Source organism: Mesitornis unicolor, unplaced genomic scaffold (assembly GCF_000695765.1).
Source record: "Mesitornis unicolor isolate BGI_N332 unplaced genomic scaffold, ASM69576v1 scaffold5048, whole genome shotgun sequence".
Classification (NCBI taxonomy): domain Eukaryota; kingdom Metazoa; phylum Chordata; class Aves; order Mesitornithiformes; family Mesitornithidae; genus Mesitornis; species Mesitornis unicolor.
Window position 1 is genome coordinate 99,528 of NW_010203756.1, and position 22,139 is coordinate 121,666.

The 22,139-nt window shown below is 42.0% G+C and overlaps 1 protein-coding gene across 1 annotated transcript in view; it reads right to left on the reverse strand.

Moving 5' to 3' along the window:
- ABTB2 (ankyrin repeat and BTB (POZ) domain containing 2) overlaps positions 1 to 18,236 on the reverse strand; it is a gene marked incomplete at its 5' end in the record, with an annotated part of 48,025 nt that extends 29,789 nt beyond the window's left edge. Inside the window, 2 exons of the mRNA XM_010190829.1 lie at positions 15,183 to 15,393; positions 18,065 to 18,236. Of these exons, the coding sequence (XP_010189131.1) occupies positions 15,183 to 15,393; positions 18,065 to 18,236 (383 nt within the window). The remainder of the gene's footprint in view (positions 1 to 15,182; positions 15,394 to 18,064) is intronic.
- Between the last annotated feature and the right edge of the window lie 3,903 nt (positions 18,237 to 22,139).

Genomic DNA, 22,139 nt, shown 5'->3' on the forward strand with positions numbered 1-22,139 from the left:
TGCAGCACAAGCCAAAACCTAATTAATCTTTCAAAAGAGAATTTTTCAAACACAAAATAATGGTACCTAGAGGCTAAACATTTCAAGGCTAAAAGATGATTCCTGCATTTTTAGGACTAAGAAAAAGTTGGTGAAATGTCTGTTTTTCTAACTGCTTGATTGGCGTTGCACTTCTGTGCCACGTCACACTACTGCGAGCGTGGCCTTCTTTAATGTCAATCTCACCTGATGCTGACGTCAGTGTTTTCTTAATAAAAACCTATGTAATGGTTTGGCTTTTCACATTCCTGGCATCTGAGAGGTTCCAGATATTAAATTAGCACGAAGGCATGAGGAACACACCAATATGTGTGTTGAAAAGAACTGATTTTGGAGCTCTCTTAGGTACAATAATGTAATGCATGCACTAGAATCAGGTACCCACTCCACCCAATAGTGTAATTATACAATCCAGGATCTGGCTGCTGTATTACAATCACAGAAGGTCTCACAAAACAGTCACAATGAAAAAGTCCATTTTCTGGAATAAAAGGCAATCAAGCCCACAGGCTGTAGCATTTGTGAATGAATAGGCAGTAGTCTTCAAAGTCAGTGCCAGGTCAGACAGTAAAATCTGTCACTAATGAAAGATTAGAAGGAGGAGTAACATCACTGCTGGATGAGATAGATGTCAGTGTGGCATTTTTAAAAATTATTCTTTTGCAAGAGAACATCACTTGGCCCTGCTGGCAAGCTGCTCAATGAACATATTTCACCTATATCTTCAAAGAGCTTCTGTTTTGTTCCTCAGTTTCTGCCTTAAAATATTGAAGAGTTGCTGTGCAGAGATGAAGAAAGAGTTCTGTTTTATCGAAAGATGTTTGGTACCAGTGGCGAATAAATGTGTTTCTGTTTTTTACTGGAAAGCATAGTGAGTTATATGTATGCATTTTGCCTTCGGTAATTAAATAAATACTGCCATGCAAGTGTGTAGATATGAGAAGTATAAGCAACAGAAGTGTCCTGAATTTAAAGAAAACCATTGCAATGAAGTCAGTCCTTCTATGCCAGACTAGAAATCCTCTCATTCTTCCATTTTGTGTTTAATATTGTGAAATCTCCCAATTCTAAACTCTTTTTATGCTTCTGTCACCATGATATGGTGATGACATGGTCATATCAAGGGATATCAATGGACCTAAGCAGTACTTCAAAGAGCAGACATTAACTGCTTAACTATAGCGTTCTGATAGGTGGACTTAACTGGTAAAGCTGAAATTCTTTCCTTTTCCAAATATCCTAAATTTAGAGTACACACACATTGAATTTCAACATTTGGAGCTGTAGTGCTTCTCAGCAGATGCCACGAATTCCAGCTATTAACTCTGCTCTCGGCACTGTTACTTAGACCTGCCAGCACTGCTTCTGAACGGTCTCTTGCTTGGACTGTTACAGCGTATTAACTTTTAGAGAATTTCGAATAATAGTATTATGTTGCAATACCTCAATATATACTTGCAGGAGATTTCTCAGCAGATAACAGTTTGGTCTAACCAAGAGCAATGCAGACAGGATACACGTAAAGTTAAGCTAAGAAGATTTTGCCACCTTGGATATTAGTGGTCTCCTGACATCTCCACTGAACTATAAAACCTGTGGTGCTTTCTCTTGGGAAACGGTCTATAGACCTAAAGTCAGAGTTGTAGAGTTCCTATTATAATGAGTTTTTGTACTGGAGACAATAGCCATAGTTGACAAAATACCACAAACTTTGGCAAGTCTGGTTTCAAGTCCTTCAAACGCTGTCAGTTCATAAGCTACCTCACTGAACTGCTCTCCCAGTTTCTCCAGGACAACATTATCCACAAATGCATTGCAGAACCTAGCAGGTAACTTCAGCCATTCCTCAAAACACATGTATTTCTACACCAGAAGTAGGGGGAATCTTCCTAAGCAATAATCTTGCAAATGAGAGATGTAAAGGCACTTACCTTCAAATCTTGACACAACCATGCATGCAGTTGCAAAGACTACTAGCACAAACAGGAGGCCAGCAGCATAAGCAATACTTTCCTACAAAGCAACTTGTCATGCTACCAAAGTTTTATCTCTCATTCACTCTGAACTATAGCGTTGCAGATTTTACGCTGAGTTTGCAAATGACTGAGTAAGACACAAGCAATGTTTCTTTATAGCCACAACATCTGCCGTACAGGCTAGAAGGTAGATTAAAAAACACCCAACTGTCATACAGCTCTCTCCATATCAAGGTTATCTGCTACCCCATCTCTCTCTAAAGAGGCACACTTAAACAATCTTATATTAAGAGATTAGATACACATTCTAGTGGGGGTAAGAGAATGGAGTTTTATTATACACAGCTAAAACCTGTTCTTGCAACAGGTCCAACCTGCTTCACTTTGACCACAGCAGAGGGTGCAGCACTGTGGTTACTACAGGCACATGGAGGAATTTCAAGCTCCAGCTACCCACTCAGCTAATGACTAGCATGACGAAACAATAATTTTTGTCTCCAATACCAAATTACAAGGCTATTTTTGCTTTTCAGCCCTGTTAAAATTCTGCTGCCAGGAAGCAGATTTAAAACCACAGAAGCGTCGATGAATGGTATGTTAAAAATGACAAAGTTAAGCATGCATCACTTCTAACACCAAGTGCAATGTGCACAATAATTTTTTATTAGATTGTTGAGGACAATATTATAGTTCAAAATCTTCATTTGCTTTATGCTTCATTACCTCTTGCTTGAATGAATCTTTCTCTGTCAACACCCAGTGCTCTGCATTACGAACACAAAGGAAGAGTAGTCAATAAAATGAATATGAATCACGGGAAACATCTCTTTCTTCCCCGAGTTTTTACCTCAAACAAAACTGGAGAAACAAAATTATCTGAGAAATGAACTAGTTTTTCATTGCCTTTCTTCACAGAAGGTACCTCTGAGCCCTGACCGTGTGCATAAAGCTGTACATAGCCAAAACTATAGCACACCACTATCCAGGGGCGAATGCCCTTTCTACATGTACAGATTAAGTTAGTTTGGCCACCTACCCTTAAGCATATTGGGCGTCTCAACACAGAGTTTACCAGACTACAAGGGGTTCCAAAGTGAGTTAATTAAACTATTGTAACTTCTTGTACAAGGAAGAATGAGATGCCCAGATGGAAAGTCATTTAAGGAACATATGTTTCTATGATGTTCTAATGCATTGACTCTTCAGAGAGATCCTTCCTGAAGAATTTGGCAGCCACAACAGGGAACTGAGCACTCACTACCTGGCACAGTGCAGTGCTGCACAGAGATAACTCTTAATCACACAGTCTGGGTGCTGGAAGTAATATAATTACAAGAAGATACATTCTGAGCAGGTTATATTAGTCCTGTTATAATTTCACACTAATGTGCTTATATTCCTCTCAAATAGCTTAACTATCTCCTAGTACTGCATCACGGACAACTCATCCTTTCCTACTGAAAAGGCAGTTCTGGATCACCTGTCTCACAAGAACCCCACGTTTCTCTGGAAGGATCTTTTGGATTTCTGAAGGAAGCTGAAGAGGTGAGGAATGCCTAAGTGAGTTCCTTACAGTGGCAGAGAGTTTTCCAGCGAGCCTAGGAATAAAAACTTACAGCTTCTGCCTCCTTCCTCTATTCTCTAGCCATTATGATAGACTTTTTAATGCATGGAAGAAAGAACTTCAGGTACAAACTCTTCAGTGGAACTGGAGTTCCCAGTAGTTTTCCAGACTGAAATGACTCCTTTCGGCAGCATCACTCCAGATTTACACTGACAGCAGGAAGAGCAAAACACAGCTCAGTCTCCTTCCTCTCTAAGCAAACACGTTAGACCAGCATGCATGGTATCAACACAAGGTTGCTTAGCTCCAGAAGAATCCACAAAGCTGAATCAGCTCAGACATGTAACTCATTTGAATAGGATTTGTCTTGCAGAGGAGACGTGCTTTTTAAAACAGTCAGTTCAGCACTTACTGCAAAAACATGCAATGAAAACTGTACAGTTTAGCTTCACAAGTGACCAGCAGGTCGTGGCAGTAAGTGCACTCATAGGTATAGGACAAGGAGGTGCAAACTGCCAGGGTCTCCTTTAAAAAGGGAAAGAAAGCAGAGACATACCAATCTAGGATTACCCCCAGGGAAAGCTTAGTTTCTAATCTCCACAAGGTCAAAGAGAAAGAATGATTGTTGCTATTATCATAAATTATACCCAGAAACATTTACTCTTCAGAAGAGCTCAGCTCTTAGCTCTCTGTTACAAAGACACCAGGAACAATAAAAGCAAAACCCCCACCAACCTGCCAGCCCTGGCTGCTGCACAGCAAAAGCTCCAAACTGTGTCTTTATTTAGTGTGGCCTTTGTTAAAGCACCAGCTAACTCCTTCCTCAAGAAACAGGCAAGTTCTGCAAGTGAAGGTCTGTAATTTAGTCCAATAGGAAATAATATTAACTTCAATTGGAAACAGCAATTACTGAAAAAGAAGAAACTTGTTGGCTTGTTACCATAATCGTTCCTTGCAATATGCTCAGAACCTTTCATCCACAGAGTTACTGCTTTTTGCTTATATTAGTTACAAGAGCACTACTACATTGGTACCACAATACTGTCTTTAAGGATCTATGCCTAGGAAAAATGGAGACAGGCTGATATTAAATGACAGCAAACCAGCAACAGTCAAGTAGAGAAATTTAGACTCTCAGTCAGTCCTCTACTATTTCAATGAGCAGTCACCATCTGAAAGGCAGAAAAAGAAGCCAAGAGACCTTGTTTTACTCACTTCTATGTTTTTGTAATGCCTTTTTAATAACGCATGTTGTAACAGTTTTGCTTTAAATTTCCCTGGATTCTTTTTCCTGAATTTTTGATGCTAGATTGTTGCTTAGCCTTCTCATCATGAAACAGCAAACAATGCACAACACAGGGTGCCTACAGGTGCCGAGGAATTCTGTCTGTACCAGCCCTGAGAATCCAGGCAGCTCAGCTGCCAGGCTCTCATTTTCTTGCACCTTCTTTTTTATCTGAGCAGATGGAAACTTAGGAGCAGAAGCCAAGAACTTAACATGGGCATCTTTATAGTAGTTAATTACTGTAGTTGTAGTTACAGTAATTGTAGGGTGGTAGCACACACACAGAGGCTGTCATCTCTTCATTGCTAAACAAGACAGCCATGGATCATCTATTTTTCAAACATTTTTACAAATCAAGAACATTTGCTAGAAATGGCTTAGGTCAAAGAAAGTCTTTCTGGGGATTTCCAGCACCACTGAGGTCTACTGCAAAATGCCTGTAAGAGCAGAAAGTAATGTTTTTCAAATGAATGTTTTGTAACTTACAGGACAAAGACTGTCAAATGCCTTGTTACTTCTCTAGGTAGGTAGTAAAGATCAACTACTACCTGCTGTCTACCTGAATAGCCAGTTCTAGGAAACAACGTATTGATACCTATTGACGATTGGGAAGTTACCAGGCTGATATGCGTAAAATAACTTTAAAGGACAAATACTGTAATGACAACCACAAAAGCACAGAACAGCTGAAGTGGGATGGCACCCCTGGAGATTGTTTAGTCCAAACTCCCTTGCTCAAAACCAGGGTCAGCTAAAGCAGGTTGCCCAGGACCACATGAAAGTGGGAAATCTTTCAGGTGACCTCTCCCCCTACGTGCTGGTATCTGTGACATCTGAGATATCTCAGTCCATCCTTAACTACTGTCCAGAGAGGTTGTGGAGTCTCCTTCTCTGGAGACGTTCAAAACCCGCCTGGACGCCTTCCTGTGTAACCTCATCTGGGTGTTCCTGCTCCGGCAGGGGGATTGGACTGGATGAGCTTTGGAGGTCCCTTCCAATCCCTAACGTTCTGGGATTCTGTGTGATTCTAGGAAAGAACGTATTGACACCTATTGACGATTGGGAAGTTAACAGGCTGACACGTGTAAAATAACTTTAAAGGACAAATACTGTAAAGGAAAGAACGTATTGACACCTATTGACGATTGGGAAGTTAACAGGCTGACACGTGTAAAATAACTTTAAAGGACAAATACTGTAATGACAACCACAAAAGCACAGAACAGCTGAAGTGGGATGGCACCCCTGGAGATTGTTTAGTCCAAACTCCCTTGCTCAAAACCAGGGTCAGCTAAAGCAGGTTGCCCAGGACCACATGAAAGTGGGAAATCTTTCAGGTGACCTCTCCCCCTACGTGCTGGTATCTGTGACATCTGAGATATCTCAGTCCATCCTTAACTATTGTCCATGGAAATAAGGGCATAAGCAGCAGCAAGGTTTCAAGACTGCCTAAGAGCCTGACTTTTTGGCACACGGCTTCACATAGAGCCATTAGCATCATATTTTTGTTTCTCTATGTATGCTCATTTTTACCTGTAATGCTTTCCCTGTGTGCCAAGGCCAGCAAAGGCAGCCAGTCTTTTACTCTCCATGAAGTCTGCTCCATGCTGTTCAGTTTCATATACAGTGAGATTGTCCTTGCAATTTTGCAGAACATTTAAATAATCTCTGTTTGTACCACACCCCTGCTCCAATACAGAAAGATCAGAAGATACAGGCCACTTTGGAAACGCTCCAATAACACTACAAATTGGTTACAGCCAGTAATGCGGGGAAAGGCAAGTCTGCCCCAGGTGTGTGATATACAGAGTGGAAAAAGTTGAGCAGTGTTTGTTTACACAAACAACATAAAAGACAGTGGGAGGAAAAAAAATCTAATTCAGAGAAGACTGCATTGCCAGTTTCAGCAGTTACACTTGGATGAGTTCGATCCTCAGGATTTGCAGTTAATTCCCTTCACCACTGCCAAGGTCACCCCTCACACTGCAATTTTGGAATCTTTGAACTATAAAGAAATGAACAATTAAGAAAATTAGAAGACTTAAAAATACCTCCTGTAAAGGCAGGAATATTTCCAGGAACCTAAAGATAACTTCTGTCTGTCACCTATTGACCTTAATGTGACCTGGTTTTGATTCAGTTCACATACTGAATGCTATGATGCTCAGAGCATGCACAGACACACAAACACAGAGTAATAAAGAAACATGACAAATGTTTCATCCTGGATATCTCTTCAGTCTTTCAGTTAGGATACCAGGAGCACATATTTAGGAGGAGTACCACTAGCATGGGATCTGATTCTGTTAAAAAGTCAGTAGTTTCTAAGCGCTTCTGTTTTTTTCCGGCTAGATGTTACTGCTGTAATATGTGCTGAGAGGTCACCATCAAGAGCAGGAAGTGAAAGCTGCTCATCACAAGTGTGTGATAAAGCTACTGACTACTCCTTTTAAATGATACAAGTTCTCAATTCTCAAAACTGTGAAAGATATTCAACATATTGCAACTATTTAGTACGGTCACAAAAAATACGTAATCCTGCCTAAGGTCAGGAATAGCAGTGCCAATGAACAGTTAATTTCAGTCAGTAGATAAATGTTGGTTGTAGCTTATTGGCCTCTGAAATAGGGTTATTCACTCCATTTTCCTTGTGACCAAGTAGCTCAAAGTGACAACTGAGCCTGACATTAACTGATTGAAGTCTGAAATAGGCAAAAATACACAGTAACAGCTTCCTGGTTAGTGCTGGTGAAGGAAGCTGATCTTATATGTTTATAGCCTTCTTATTCTTCTAACAAATCTACCAAACTAATCATTTATCAATAGCAAGTAACCTTTTTTTTTTCCTTTAAAACAAAGAGGGGCACATTTTTATGTTCACTCTGAAAAGCAATGCCATAATGGCACAGTTCAATGTAAGGCTTCCTTCTGTTTCCCTGTATTTAATCAGGAAATTTAGATCAAAATAGCTGTGGGGAAAAAAGATAAAAATCAATGGGACCACTGCATGGGGGTGGGACTGGAATAAGCTCACTGACACATCTTTCTGTAATTGCCCTGTTGACTTCAGGGATACTGAGTGGACTTAAGTACTGTTAAACATGAATGTATGATTACAGCATTATTCTCTCTCTCAAGGCAAATTAATCAGGGTCTGCTTTTATTGTTCCTATATACCTATTCTTGACTGGTGAGGCAGCTGTAGACAGAACAGATTATATCAAGATCTCTCAGACAAGAGATCCCAGAGCTTATTTCATTGCAGACCTTTTCAAACACACAGGTCATTGAACTAAGTGTATCAATTTCTGTTCTGGATGTGGCATGGTAACAATGTGATACGGCTGTAAAATAAAGGAATTCAGACATAAATATATTAAATTTGAATTAGGAAAGGCTAGGCCATAGATAAATCTAAAAGACAGACAATGATGTAGCTATTGCACTTAATAAAATTCCACAAACCTGCAGTTAAAAAGAGCAGAGGGGAAAGAAACCTCATGACAGATGAGTGAGAGTCTGGAAACATTCATCTGGAGAAAAGATTTGTCCCGAAAAGCCTTAACCAGCTCTCAAAACTGGTATTTCTCAGTGATGTTGAGGATGCAGCTCAAACAAGCACAGGTCTCAGCAGCAGGCTCTGCAAGTTATTCCTGGTTTTCCTTCCTTTTCTGCCAGTTAGATGCCCATGCAGCACAGAGTAAGACTTTCTGGAGACAATTCACATTATCAACTGGGATGTTAGTATTCCCTTTAATATTAATTGGTATCGTTGTATAAATTTGATCCATATGACCAAATCACTCCTGTCTCAAGCAGCTTCAGAATGAACATTGAGTTGTGCCAGGTGTTTTCTGAACACAGAGGCAGAAAGCAGCTAACTGTGAGGCGAAAAAGCTGAAGGCTCCAAAATTATTTCTAATGATGCATCTAGAGATCACCAAGTAAAAAGGTACTAAGATCAAAGTAATGCTTCTTCAGAACAGGAAATTTAGAAAATGTGATAAGGAGGCCAACTTCATCAGATGGTCACTGGGGATTTAGAAATAACCATAGCACAGGGCTATGTACGTGCTTCAATCACTGCAGGACTCTTGAGAGGGAAACCATGCCAGAAGACTCTTGACAGTAGTGCTGTAGGAAAGCAGATGCACAGGCTACTTGGAGATTATTTTTCTCTCAGTAGAAGTCAGTGACACATCTCTGATGTATCTGAGGTCAGACTGAATTTTACAAAGTATGAAAGATAACATAAGGTCTTAAGGCCACTGCTCTACTCAGTCTGGTCTGAGCACGAGTATTTGAATCTAAGAGTATAACAGGCTGAGTTTCAAACTTGATCGCCATTGAGTTAAGGGATACTTGGATAGGATTTTCACACTGTATCAGGAACTATTAATTTAGATCCATCTCTGATTTCCATGCTAGCCAGACTAAACGTGAATTATACATCACAAGACAAAAAAATATCAAGTGTTCTAGCTAATGACAATTTAAGTCAATAGCTCAAATACTGGAAAAATATAGCATTTGAGCAAACAGCACTCAAAAACAGCATGAAAGGGCTACCATCTTTTTTTCTGGCAACACCAGATACGTTTTTCCTCCTTTCTCCTTAAATAATGTTTCAGAGCAGGCATTGCTGCAAATACCCCAGAGAGAAAACCCAAGTAGACAGCTCAGCCCCTTCCTCCTGCCCAGCTAACGTGGCACAGGAGAGTAGGCACTAGTCCTTTTCTCATGCTTGACCCTATTGAAAAGTATAGCTTGCATGCTTATCCATGGGCCTTGAACCATGTGAGGTTACAGATGTAATGGGAGGACTCCTGATGAAGTAGTAAAAATTTGAGGTCACTCTTGAACCTTGTAGATGAAAGCAGCCATCCAGCTGAAAGCAGAGTGAGCAGCAGCCTTTCTGAGGGATTTCATGTGACACAGGAGAAACGGAGTGACCCCAGATTTGTTTACCATCACATGACAAAACAGACTCCTCTAGAGAAGCAGCAAGCCTGAAGCAAGTCTTCTAGACGCCTGCCCATGGAAAACAGAATGAAGCTTTCTCTTTCCTTATGAGGAAGCCCCTCTGTGTGATTATAGTTGGCTTCTTGTGGTGTCCACAGCTTTTCCAGCTGAAGAGCTGTGAATTTCCATCGAACTGGCAAGCCCCAAATTTTACTGTTGGCAGCTGACAAATCCTAAATCAGCTCTGGAATTTCACTAGCGTTTTACTGGATTTTCACTGGCAAGAGTCAGATGGGTACAGTCTGTGTGCTTCTGCTGATGCAAATTGTTTTACACTCACTGACATTTGGAATAAAATAATGCACCAGCAAACTCAGACAACATGTAAAACTTGGCAGATCTGCAACATGGATAGCTCAGAAAGGTCTGACACGGCCAGATCCACGGGCAGTGATGGACAAGCCCAGAATTACTTTTAGAACATTCTACAGACCGACAAGAGCAACAACAGGCAAACACAATTTATAGTTTCTCAAATAGGGCAGCTGGAAGAGGAGCTCAGCCTACCAAAGACACACAGATGTTCAGCTACGACAAGGATGCAGGATCCAACTTTTCTGCCTGTTCTCAGGTATTAGATCACGCTAACTTTCCTACAGTAAATACTGTACACACACAGTAAGCAAAAAGAGATAGGATGAGGGCAGTCAATGATGTCCATTCCTAGCTTTAATGCTGGACCACTATCCTGGCCAAGTCAATTAACCCAGGGTAGACCAGTCCACCCAGCTGTAAAATGAGACCTCCATTTGTGCTCTATGGGGAGCAGACAAATACTCCCTAAGATGTGTACCACTGAGAGAGCATTCTTGCCTTGACACACCATTAAAAATAAGACAAAAGCTTTATATTCCACTTGGGAAAAAGTGAAGGAGGGAGAAAGAAACTTCGTTTACCTTTGGATGGCCCTTCTTAAGTCACTGTATCCCAAACAATCCCAGCAAACATGCTCTGCTGCTCTGGGACATGATCTCACACTGCAGAGCACTCCCGAGCTCAGCCAGCCTGACATAAGCAACGGGAAAAAACCCAGAGCAGAAACAGAGCAGAGATAGGGGGAGCGCCACGCGTCTGCTCACTCTTCCTGGTCCAAAAATACACTGTCTGATCTCAGACACAATACAGGCTATGATCTCTGAGAAAACTCTAAAAATCTTATTGCCCAGCAGAGACACTTTTTTGCAGTAACAAAGATAGATGTGCTGTCTGATGACACAGAGGAGCTCTTGGCCTTCAGGCAGTCAGGTGTATCACCACTGAGTAAAGCAGCTTGTTCTCACCCCAGGTTCTAATTCCTTTGTCAAAGTATTGCACAAGTGACACTCAGTATTTGCAAAACACTTCCTCAGGTGGCCTATTTGACATCAAATGCAGATGGTTTACTGCCTATGCAGCAAATAAGGTCATTTTGGGGTTCCAATTGGTCATGGCTTGGTCATACAGCAAGCAGCCAGATTCATTGTGGAAATGTTTCAGATGTTTTGCTTATGACACTTGGGTGCTTCCTCTCTAATTCTGCCTCCTCTCCTTCTTCTGCTTCAACACCTCTACCTGTATCAGAGCTAGATATAAACAACACAAACTTTCCAGTTTCAATCTACTGGTATCCCAAATCATCCACATGCTGAAGGCCAAAACAGAAATCTCCTCCATCTGCCAAGCTCTAGAGAAATGACTACATCTGCCCCATTCCTGCAGAACTCCACACTTTACCCACGTCAGTTCTTTAGCTGCCAAGGTCTGTAGCGTGGATAAGACACATAGCTTATATGAATTTAAACTGGCTCTGTTCATTGGGGTGCCGTGCATACTTAACTGTGCGTGTGTGTGTGTTTTCATACCTTGTACAGTTTGCTGCAGGATATGTTCAGAAGCTGGGCTAGGTTTTTTAAAGCCCTTTATGGCATATGACACCCTCTATTAGGCATGGTTTTGGAGCTTGAATTCTATGCTTGCCTTCATGTTGCAGTGAAGTACAGTAAAGACCTTCCAGAATCTACAGTGTTATGATTTTCATAGCACTTTGCATCACAGTGTGACACACAGAAAGCTCACAGGCAACAGAAAGCCAAGCAAGACAGAGAGTAGGTTGTCAGTTTTCTAGATGTACTGAACAACTGCAGTTCCTTCCACTGAATCAATGTGGCTCACAGACCTTCCCAAGGTCAGGTTTTACCAAGTCTGCAGCTGTAACAGCTATTCTTTTCTTTGCTGAATTTCAGATTTATACAGCAGCCTAGGATCTGACACACAAACGGAGGACAGGTCAGCATTACTGTCCTAGTTTGCAACCGAGATTTTTTCAGCAGAAAAACAGTGCACATAACAAGTCTATTCCAGAAAGAGAGCACAAAAGAGCAATGCAGAGTTTGCAGCTGATTTAGCACAGCTCAGGAAATAACAAAAGAACTAGGCTGCACACCTTTGCCAAGTCACATCAGGTCAACCAGTGCCCTCATCTATCATGCCACAAGTCTGGCATCTCAAGCGCAGCCTCAACCATCTCTCCTCTTATGCTAGGAAAGAGCAAACTGTCTCCTGTATAAAGTGCTGCTAGCAATGTTTATCCCACTGGCTATGCTAAATAATATCCACAGAGGTCAACACAGTAAGACACGTACAAATCCATCCTGGAGCAATGAAATGTTCATTTCTGGTATACTGGGCAGTATAAATTTCATTTCCAGGTTTCAAAAACTTTTCAAAGCCAACTGTTTAACCTGATAGTCCTCAGGTTCTGGGCTTTTTTCCCTTAATGTCAGTTTTTGCTCCATTTTAATAGAACCTCTTTAATTTCCTTTACAGCTAAGTACCGGTCAGAAAAAAATGGCAGAAATTTCCCTTACACCAGCTGTTATAGGATCTAGTGTGGATTTTCAAACAGAATAGAGTTGCAGCCTGCATTCCAAAAAACTCCGGTGAACCATGTGAAGAGCATTGTTCTAAAGCAATTGGAGAGATGACTGCACTCCTGATTTAACTCATTTATTATCCTCAGTGTACAAAACAAGTAGCTGCAGTAACATCATTATACTGAGAGTACTGAAAAGAACACAACACAAAATAGAAAGCTTAATCTACATTTTTGATACAAGCTGTTTAGCAGCCTCAGCTCTACAATTGTGGGAACTAGTGGTACAACTTTACAGAATCTGGCCTCATGAAAACTCATTCTTTGCACAGTGTGCAAACGTGAAATGCAAAATAAACAACCTTGCACCAGGTAGAGCATTTAAGATTAGTGAGCTCAAAAACCCAGAGCCACCTATGGGCTCCGAGTTGTGCAGACATACCTCTTTGTATTCCTATTTTATTCAACTTCACCCAATTCCTCTTGGTTCTTCACATGTGTACATCAGTTCCCCCTGTCTGATGCCAGAGTTCAGCTCACAGGTTGTTCTTTTTGAAAGGATTTTTGGGGAGGATCAAACAGAAATGCAATCTCTTTTACATTGTAAAATAGCTCAGCTCCCACCAGACTGAGACCTCAAAGAGGTTGGTCCAGTGCAAACTACAATAAAGCACAGAAAGATGGTTTAGCAACCAACCAACAGAATGAAAACAAGTGGCCAGTAAAGGTAGTTACACGGACCAGCCACATGCAAAGTATTATGGCAGAACACGCAGCTTAAGAGTGACAACTTTCTGTTTTCCTTCTTACTTGAAGTTTTTCTTAACTTAAAGTAATTTATCAGGACTGAAATGACAGAGGCTACCTTCTGTCCAGTATGTTTTTCTGCACCCTAGCCAGAAAATCTGGAGCCTTAAAAGGAAAAAGTTCAAATCTACTGTTATTCTCCAAAGGTCTTCTTCACTCCTGATTAACCAGGCTCTTACCATGAAGCCATCAGCCACAGCTCCAATGGGAGTGAACACAGCTACAAGAAGCCTTTAGGGCTACTGAAATCAGCCAGCAGGTTTGGCACAAGCCAAGGTAGGCCTGCATAAGGTGAGATTAACTTGCAGCATCCAAAATGTACGGACAGAAGACAGTGCAGTCTGAGAAGAATCAGGAATTGTCTCAATAAAAAAACCCAACAGGTTACCCAGCATGGAGGAGAGGAAAAAGCACCATAATTCTCGCACGTGCAGAAGAGAATAGGAAGAAGAGAGAGTGCTAACCTCTGTAGGTGTGAAGAATGAATTTTAAGAATTAATTATTTGTATGTTACCATGATTTCATACCAACTTTAGAAGCTGGAACTGAGTACAGTAAAGCCCAAGGCGGGAAGAAGAAATCACATTATTTACAAAGCTCCAGAGATGTTCTCCTTCCCTGCTCACCTGTCCAACAAGCACCCTGCTTTTTTGTTTTGTGAATATGGCCTCAGAACACCTCACTACACTGTGAAACTTCCCAACCATGAGCTGCTTTTGGTAAGTACTAGGATAGAGCTGTCTGTCTGATGTCCAGCAGGCTAAAAGAAAACCAAAGGGAAAACTAGCATAAATACTGGATAGAGGTAATCATAAATACATAATTGGATATACATATCAAACTGGAGAAAGCTAACAAGTCTGGAGAGGCTATCAGTCTGCTGCTGAGCTGAGGAGCAGGAGCTGCCTGACCTGTAAAGGAACTCAACTTGTGGTCAGTGCTCTGAGGGCTCCCCAGCTCTCCACTGTCCCCAGCCTGCCAGGCAGGCTGCCAAGGAGCTGGGCAGGAAGGAAACCAGGGAGGTTTCTAACAGAAGAAACATCCCACTGGAAATTTTCTGACCTGCTCTAATAATGGGCCTACTTTCAGAGTCGGTTATGGTGCTGGCAGAAGGTAGGGAGACCCACTGCATTTTCTGTTTAGTTACTGGCTTCCTATATAAATTTCTTTCTCTACCAGACACACAGCATCAACTGAAGTAATCCTTAAGAAGGATGTTCATAAATCCCTTCAAACCTCTCCACAGTAAATGGAGTTGCTTTTTCTGAGAATGATGACAATTGTTAATTGGTGTTATTCAGAAGGTAACATTTTCTTTGGTAAGGTCTTTACTGCTTTAGGCAACCACATGTACCTTTTGGCAGTGTCCTAAACAAGCCTTGTTGGCAGCATACAGTATATGCCTCGCTCGGAAAGATCGCATGAAAAAACAGTTCACTTTCCAGTTCCAATGCCAAGGCTTTGTAAACTTGGCAAGGCTGACACAACATAAGCTGGCCTGACTGCAGGAATAACTGATGCCTGATAGGTAGCATCCCACAAAGCTGTCTGAGCTGCCCATGCACGTGCAGTTACTCTATAAAAGGAGACCTTCTTAGCCTAACTCCCTGACTACTAACAGTTGACCAACCTACATACCGTTCATTGCTCAGGGTCATTCTTGGAGGGTCAAGGTTGGGGTTCTCCATGGATTCCATTTGAGGACAACGTAGGAAATAGTAGAGGGTGTGGAGAGCATCAGGAGACCAGGAGATGGGTTGTTGCTGCCGGGTTTGCCGAACGGGGCTCATTCCTGGGCGGATGGTGTTCAAGCACTGCATGTGGTGCATTGCTCGCGATACCAAATCACCTGCAGAAAGAGAAAGAATGCAAAAGCATCTCTTCGCTATTCATCCACAGTCCTCTTAAATACACTTTTTGAACTAAAGAAAATTTCTCGCAGCTAAGAGAATTGTCTTTTGTGTACACACATTCTTTTTCCTCTGCAAAGGCGTAAGCCACCCTCAAGCTGCCACTTTGCAGGCTGTCGTATGGGAAATCTAACTTTCTTTCAGACGCCAAGTTTTAGTTAGTAAATACAGAATGAAACTTCTCTCAGACACCATACACTCAGAACAGCAGCTTTACAGCGATTTTTCTATCCTGTTTTAGTGCTGGTTTTCTCCTCATCTATGTGGACCAGTTTCTTGCCTGGCTACAAAAACTACCTATACCTTTACAAAATGTCCACCGTCCAACCAGGGAGCATAGCTTTCACAAGGCAAAGCCAATAACACCTGTACAAATACTTCACTCTCATTGCCAGCATCACCATTTCATGTCATGAGACTGTTCCCACTTCTTTCAACTGGGTTATGATCCACCCTCCCATGCCGGCACTTGTGACAAATTAATGATATTATGTTCAACATAGAAAACCCTTCCTTTAGGGGTCTGCTTCTCTCATTCTCACTCTAGCTGCAGGTTTCTCCAGAATAACAAGACCAGACTCTCTTATTAAAAAGTCAATCTTTATCATGCTGACTTGTCACAAGCTGTGCCAGAAATATGCCCCTGAGCCTTGTAAGCAGCTCAATCCGGGAGCTTTCTGGGCTGCTCTGTCCTCTTGGTCTTTGAACTCAAGCCAGCCTGCCTCTGTGTCAGAGTACTGGTGGACCTGAGGAGGCCTGGAAGACGACGACCTGTATTACACAGTTTCTACTCAGAAAGGGTTTTAAGACTGCAGATTTTTCAGAAGTTCACAGAGCAGTGACCCCAAGACAGCAGTTATGCAGTCACATAAAGCTGCTCTTTGTGTAATAAGCTTGCTTTGGGCACACCCTGTTTACTCTCTTTTTATTGTGGTGCATTACAAACCCTCAACAGCTTTGCAATAAAAGCTTCAGACCCCACATCTCTGAGCAGTGCGACTGCCATACCAGCAAGCTGAATGAGTACTATGGATTACTATACATAGCTAGAATCTATTTTTTCCTTGGGAGACTCCTCTGTTGCTTTATGTTTTACAGACCCCTAAAATTCTCACAGGAAACGTTCCTCTATTGTGTCCTACAGCCACAATACTGGGAAAGGATGGAACTGAAATAGTCGCCCCATCGCAAAGCTGGTTCCTGAGAAGGCGCCCTCAATTTAGCCGTGCCACATATGAATTAGTCACGCCTCCTTCTGAAATTCTTAGGAAGTTATTATTTGTTCATTTTTATGTCATACCAATACACTGAATTTGCCAAACAACCTCTGTTTGAACCCACGTGGTTCTAGTGTTAGATGGGTTAGGGAAACACCCCCAAAGCTACTGCATGTCTAAACACGACAACGTTGTTAGTGGTTCAGATCGATGGACTATTAAAAACCTCAGTTTGCAATGTGAAGTTGTGTCACTTGTTTGTTACGTAGTACATTCCATTTAAGGACCCACTTCAGGACATAAAAACCTTCTGGCATCTCTGACTTTCCACTGCAGTAGCTCCTGACCCTCCAGGAGTACGAGAGTATTGTGAATCCTCTAGCATTAGTACTAACACAGAAGCCTGCACAGTTACAGCAGAAAGGCATCTGGAATTCAAATTTTCAACTCAGAATAACGTTTCTTCTCCTTGCACACTCACTCTCTTTATTTTTCTGGCAATGTGCAGCAACAGCTAAAAAAAAGTAGGCAACTGTATCAGGAGAACTATTCACTACATGTAATGACCAAGTTGCCCAAAGCAGGGACAGGGGAAGAGAGAGAGGAAGCTGTGTTCAATCTTAGACCCACGCTACAAATGTTCTCTTGTGTTCCAGGATAAATAGAGGTGTGTTAAAGGAATTTGAAAACCTCAAATTAAGGCAGGTTGCAAAATAAATGGTGAAACCCACAAACTCCTTGCTGGCCCTGACATTCATTAGCATTCAGATGGTGGAGACTTAAGAAAGCGATGCCAGCAGAAACGTTGCAAGGAAAAAGTAGACCAGGAAAAGACAAATCATTTCTGTTTACTTTAAAGGGGCTTTGTGTGTAGTCTAGAAATGGAACATTTCATTTGGTTAGCATTAAAAAAGAAGGTTTTGAACAAGTTTCTGTTACCAAAGTGCTCTCAGATTTTTTTAATCCACTTTTTGTTTTTTAAGTAACCAAAAAGCTTTTCCTTCAATATCCTCCACTCTTGCCATTTTCACTGCACAAAGACTAACAAAGAGAACCCTCTTCACCATCTGAGGGAGGTGCCACTGCTGGGCTCCACAAATGCACAAGAAAACCTCCAGAGGCACCTAGGCAAAAGCATCCATCTTCTGCTGGCACTAAGCCCACTAACTACCGAAAAGCTAGAAAAGTCACATTTTATACATTTCCAAAGTGAATTAAATATAAAGTAGTCTAATGAACCAACCAGATTTTCATAAACAGCACCACCATTAAATCTTATGCGACATTAGCCAAATGTCAACAATGGCAGCGCTCCCACTGTCCTCAACAGCAGAGGGACCGGCTTTCCTGCTTCAGTGACAAAAACCCGTGTTTGATTACATCCAAAACTTACTCAGTTCAGAGATGCTTCCAACGCAAGTTGCCAACAGAGACTGCTCTAACGTTCGGAGTTCCAGCTGGGCGTAGGCATCAGCCCGTCCATCGCTGCACACGGAGCCGTCGTTGTATGGGCTAAAGTAGGCAGGCAGAGACAGCACACCTGGGGATGAGAGCAAAGGACAGCCCTGTTACAAGTGAAGTTACAGGAGTGCACAAGCAAGAATCTCTGCTCATAAGAGCAATAGGGATGCTCAGACAGACATGTTTGCACCTTTCTTGGGGGACCTGAGGTCTTTTGAACAGTTCAAATAAAATCAAACAGCGCTGTAAATACCACTGGAATGGTTGAAACAGTGAAACTAGGCTCTAGGGAGTAAAGCTGCATGTTTCTACAGCCTTTAAAAACTAGAAACAAATTGCAGTTGAGATAAAACTACTTGAAAAGCTTTAGTGTATAAACTATTGTTTATACAACAACTCAGCTGCGCACACACAGCTTGCTTTTGAACAGCTGTATGCAGATCGCTAGATAGAAGGGCCTGATTTTTAAAGGTGTGGAAGATAAGCTCAGGTTCATCTGAGGTAGATGGTAGCTGCAATCTTTGCAACTCTGAAAATAAAAACACAGTCTATGCCAGCTCTTTGAACCTACATGCAGTTTCAAATCTGCAGACTGTGGTTTCTACATGTGTGAACCTTTGGATGTGCCCAAGTACGCCCACTAGTTTTGAGGTTGTCTATATTTTAATCTCTATAAATGTCCCCTCTACAAGAAAGAGATTAGAGAGATAATTACATTGCACACACACCTTCACCACACACACACTCCTTCCATTTTATCTCATGCGCACATGAGCATTAATGCACAGTAATTACAGAAGTGATGGATTTGCAAGCAGTTTTGTGCAGTTGTTACTGGGACCCCATCCTACTTGGAGCATGTTCCTACATGCCCTGGTGAGACCACATCTGCAATATTGTGTTCAGTTCTGGGCCCCTCAGTTCAAGAAGGACAGGGATTTGCTTGAAAGAGTCCAGCGCAGAGCCACAAAGATGATGGAGGGAGTGGAGCATCTCCCTTATGAGGAGCGGCTGAGGGAGCTGGGTCTCTTTAGCTTGGAGAAGAGGAGACTGAGGGGAGACCTCATTCATTGTTATAAATTTGTAAATGTCGAGTGTCAGGAGGAAGGAGCCAGGCTCTTCTCAGTGACAGCCAATGACAGGACAAGGGGCAATGGTCCCAAGCTGGAGCATAGGAGGTTCAATCTGAACATGAGGAAAAACTTTTTCACTGTGAGGGTGACAGAGCACTGGCCCAGGCTGCCCAGAGAGGTTGTGGAGTCTCCTTCTCTGCAGACATTCAAAACCCGCCTGGATGCATGCCTGTGTGACCTGGTCTGGTGATCCTGCTCTGGCGGGGGGGGTTGGACTGGAGCTTTCGAGGTCCCTTCCAACTCCTGAGATTCTGTGATTCTGTGAACTCATTTGTATTGCTGGCAAATTAGAGATCATGTGGGTGAATCAGCTGGGAATGGTAGCAAAGGCTAAGGATGGTACAAATAACTTGACATATAGTTTCATGTTCAGGTGCAAGCAGTCTGTAAAAGATGCAGTTGTTCACCTCCCCCCAATCACCCTTCCTTTCACCTATTATCTTTGGTTGGTGATCTGCAGCCACACTGCAAGTCAGTGCAATATAAAGATTAAAAAAGCCCAAATATTCAAAAAATATTCAAAAAAACCCAATATTGCCTCCTCTGCTTTCCTCCCAGAAATCTGTTAGTTGAATAGTTTTCCTTCCAATTAGCGAGCTGAATTTTGTTGCTCTGTGTGGCACAGAGGGAACAGTGGGAACGTGACCTCCAGAGCTGATGAGAGGTGAGGAGCATGGGTATGTGACTGAGGCTGAGGTGGGACCTGCCTCCTAGGGTGGATCTGACGAAACACAGCGTGACATTGCATCCACAGTGGCTGTGGGCTCTGAAAAGCCTTCTGCAGTCCACTCTGACAGTGTTCCCACGCCATTGTTGCGGCCACATTTTCAGGTGTGTTCAGTCACTACCATATTTTTAATTATAGGTCTATCCCCCAATTCCAGTAGCATACCCTGGCCCAAATTTTCCATTATTTCAGATAAGGACACTTATAGCCATGACTGCCTGTGCTCTTACCCTGCTGCATCCTGTATTTTTTATTTTTCACCTTTGATCCATGCACAGCCATACCAACGTATTTCAGCTTAGACCCACATTTCCTTCCCACCCTCACCTTCTAACCCTGGTTCAGTCTTAGATGTGGAGACACTTTACTCCTATGGCAGTGACCTCCTGTCACGTAGGTGCTGTGTATTCTCGTCAAACAAAACCCTGCCAGCTGAACGGCAGCGCATTGTGCAAGACCTTTGTTTCTTTGTCTCGATGTTTTCTTTTGAAATTTCATGCTGAATTGATCTCCCCTGCCCTTTTCACATCCTCTTTGCATCCTGCTTGGTGGTAAAGCCAAAGGCTGCATCAAAAACTTCCTGGATATTTTGAGGAGAAGGGAATGATTTATCCCGTTGTGCTTCTTCACTGTACATCACTGTTAGTTAATGGAGAAAACTCTGCCAATGCCCTCTGTAACCTGAATAATTAGGAAGTCGAGGCTTTAAGAGCTAACAGAAGTGGTGCATGCAAACTAGAAGAGCTTGCTTGAAATACACTGTAGCCTCCTATACTGAGCCTAAGCCATTTCCTTTTCCATGTTGAAGCTATGAAAGGATGTTTTAAAGACATATGGATCAAATTTATGGCAGAGGGAGAATGAAAATAGACTGATTTGTCAAAAGTTTCAAATAGAGGCATTTCATTCCACAGAGGTGAAAACAGAAACTGGCAGTTACATTACTAAGCCAGGCAGAGGGAAAATAAAAAAAAGGGGCACATTTACTACGCCAGCCAGTTTCAGTTGGTTCTGTTTTCTAAAAAGGAATTAAAAATAAAGATTTATAGAATGACTTCAGTTGGCTCACAAGTGAAACAACATTTTCTCATTTCTTCAGTTCACAGTTTGCCAGGTGCTGTGGGTAAGAGGAAACAAGGATGATTTATTTACTTTTGGAAAAATTACTCATACAAGATAGTTGCAGACAAGATTTACATTCTCATCTGCCTTGGAATTCTGCTGAGGAATATCCCCTATTTATGAGAGAAATAAGGAAGTCACGGAGACTGTGGCCACACGCCAAAGCCCGATGATGCCACTGGGCATTTTCCCTGGGATGGCAGTGGGGTATGAATCAGGCCCTCGTTAGGTAAGATTTCACAAAGGCTCCCCACATCTGGCAGGTCACCATTGGTAAAAGCAGGCCTAGGAATGAGAAAACACACCTCTCAATATGGCTTTTCAGACAGAGAGCATTGACCAAATGGGCAGCAAAGTAGAAAAACGTGCCCCAGAATTATTACATCTTGCAGCACACTGCTCAGGATTTCCTCTCTGATGTGTTTCCAGTAACTGCATGGAGTTGGAAAAGCACCATCTTTGCTCTTCAGATCAGAAATTCAGGTACAAGGACAAGTCAAGCTTTGTCCACTGGTATTATAATTAGGAACGAGACTTAATCTTTAATACCAATTGAAAGAATGTTCTTTGATAAGAGAGACAACAGCATTGTGATGACTACTAGCACTCCATATGGCAGTACCTGCTCTCCTCCCACCCAAATCAAGAAATTTGCAGTCAAAAGATGTTATACTTAAACTATAGAGGAAATTTCTATCTAGCATTCACATTTTGGTATTTTTGTATTTGTAGCAACGCTGGTTTTAATCATGGCTAGCCAAATAAGCAAAAAAATGTAATTGAAATGTATCAATTCATGTCAAAACACTCACTCTGTTTGAAATCACATTAAAACTGCCGATTTATGTCCTGATGTTCAAGAATGTGTTTTCCCCACAAAACAACAATGGGGAACAGCACCTAATTACCGTGGAGGAGCAAACCATTCAGGCATGCATGCCACTGTTCCTACAGTATTTTCCCTGACGTGGGCTGTGTTGTGCTTCCCACACATTCCTGGCTGTATCCTGGCTTTTTTTTTTTTT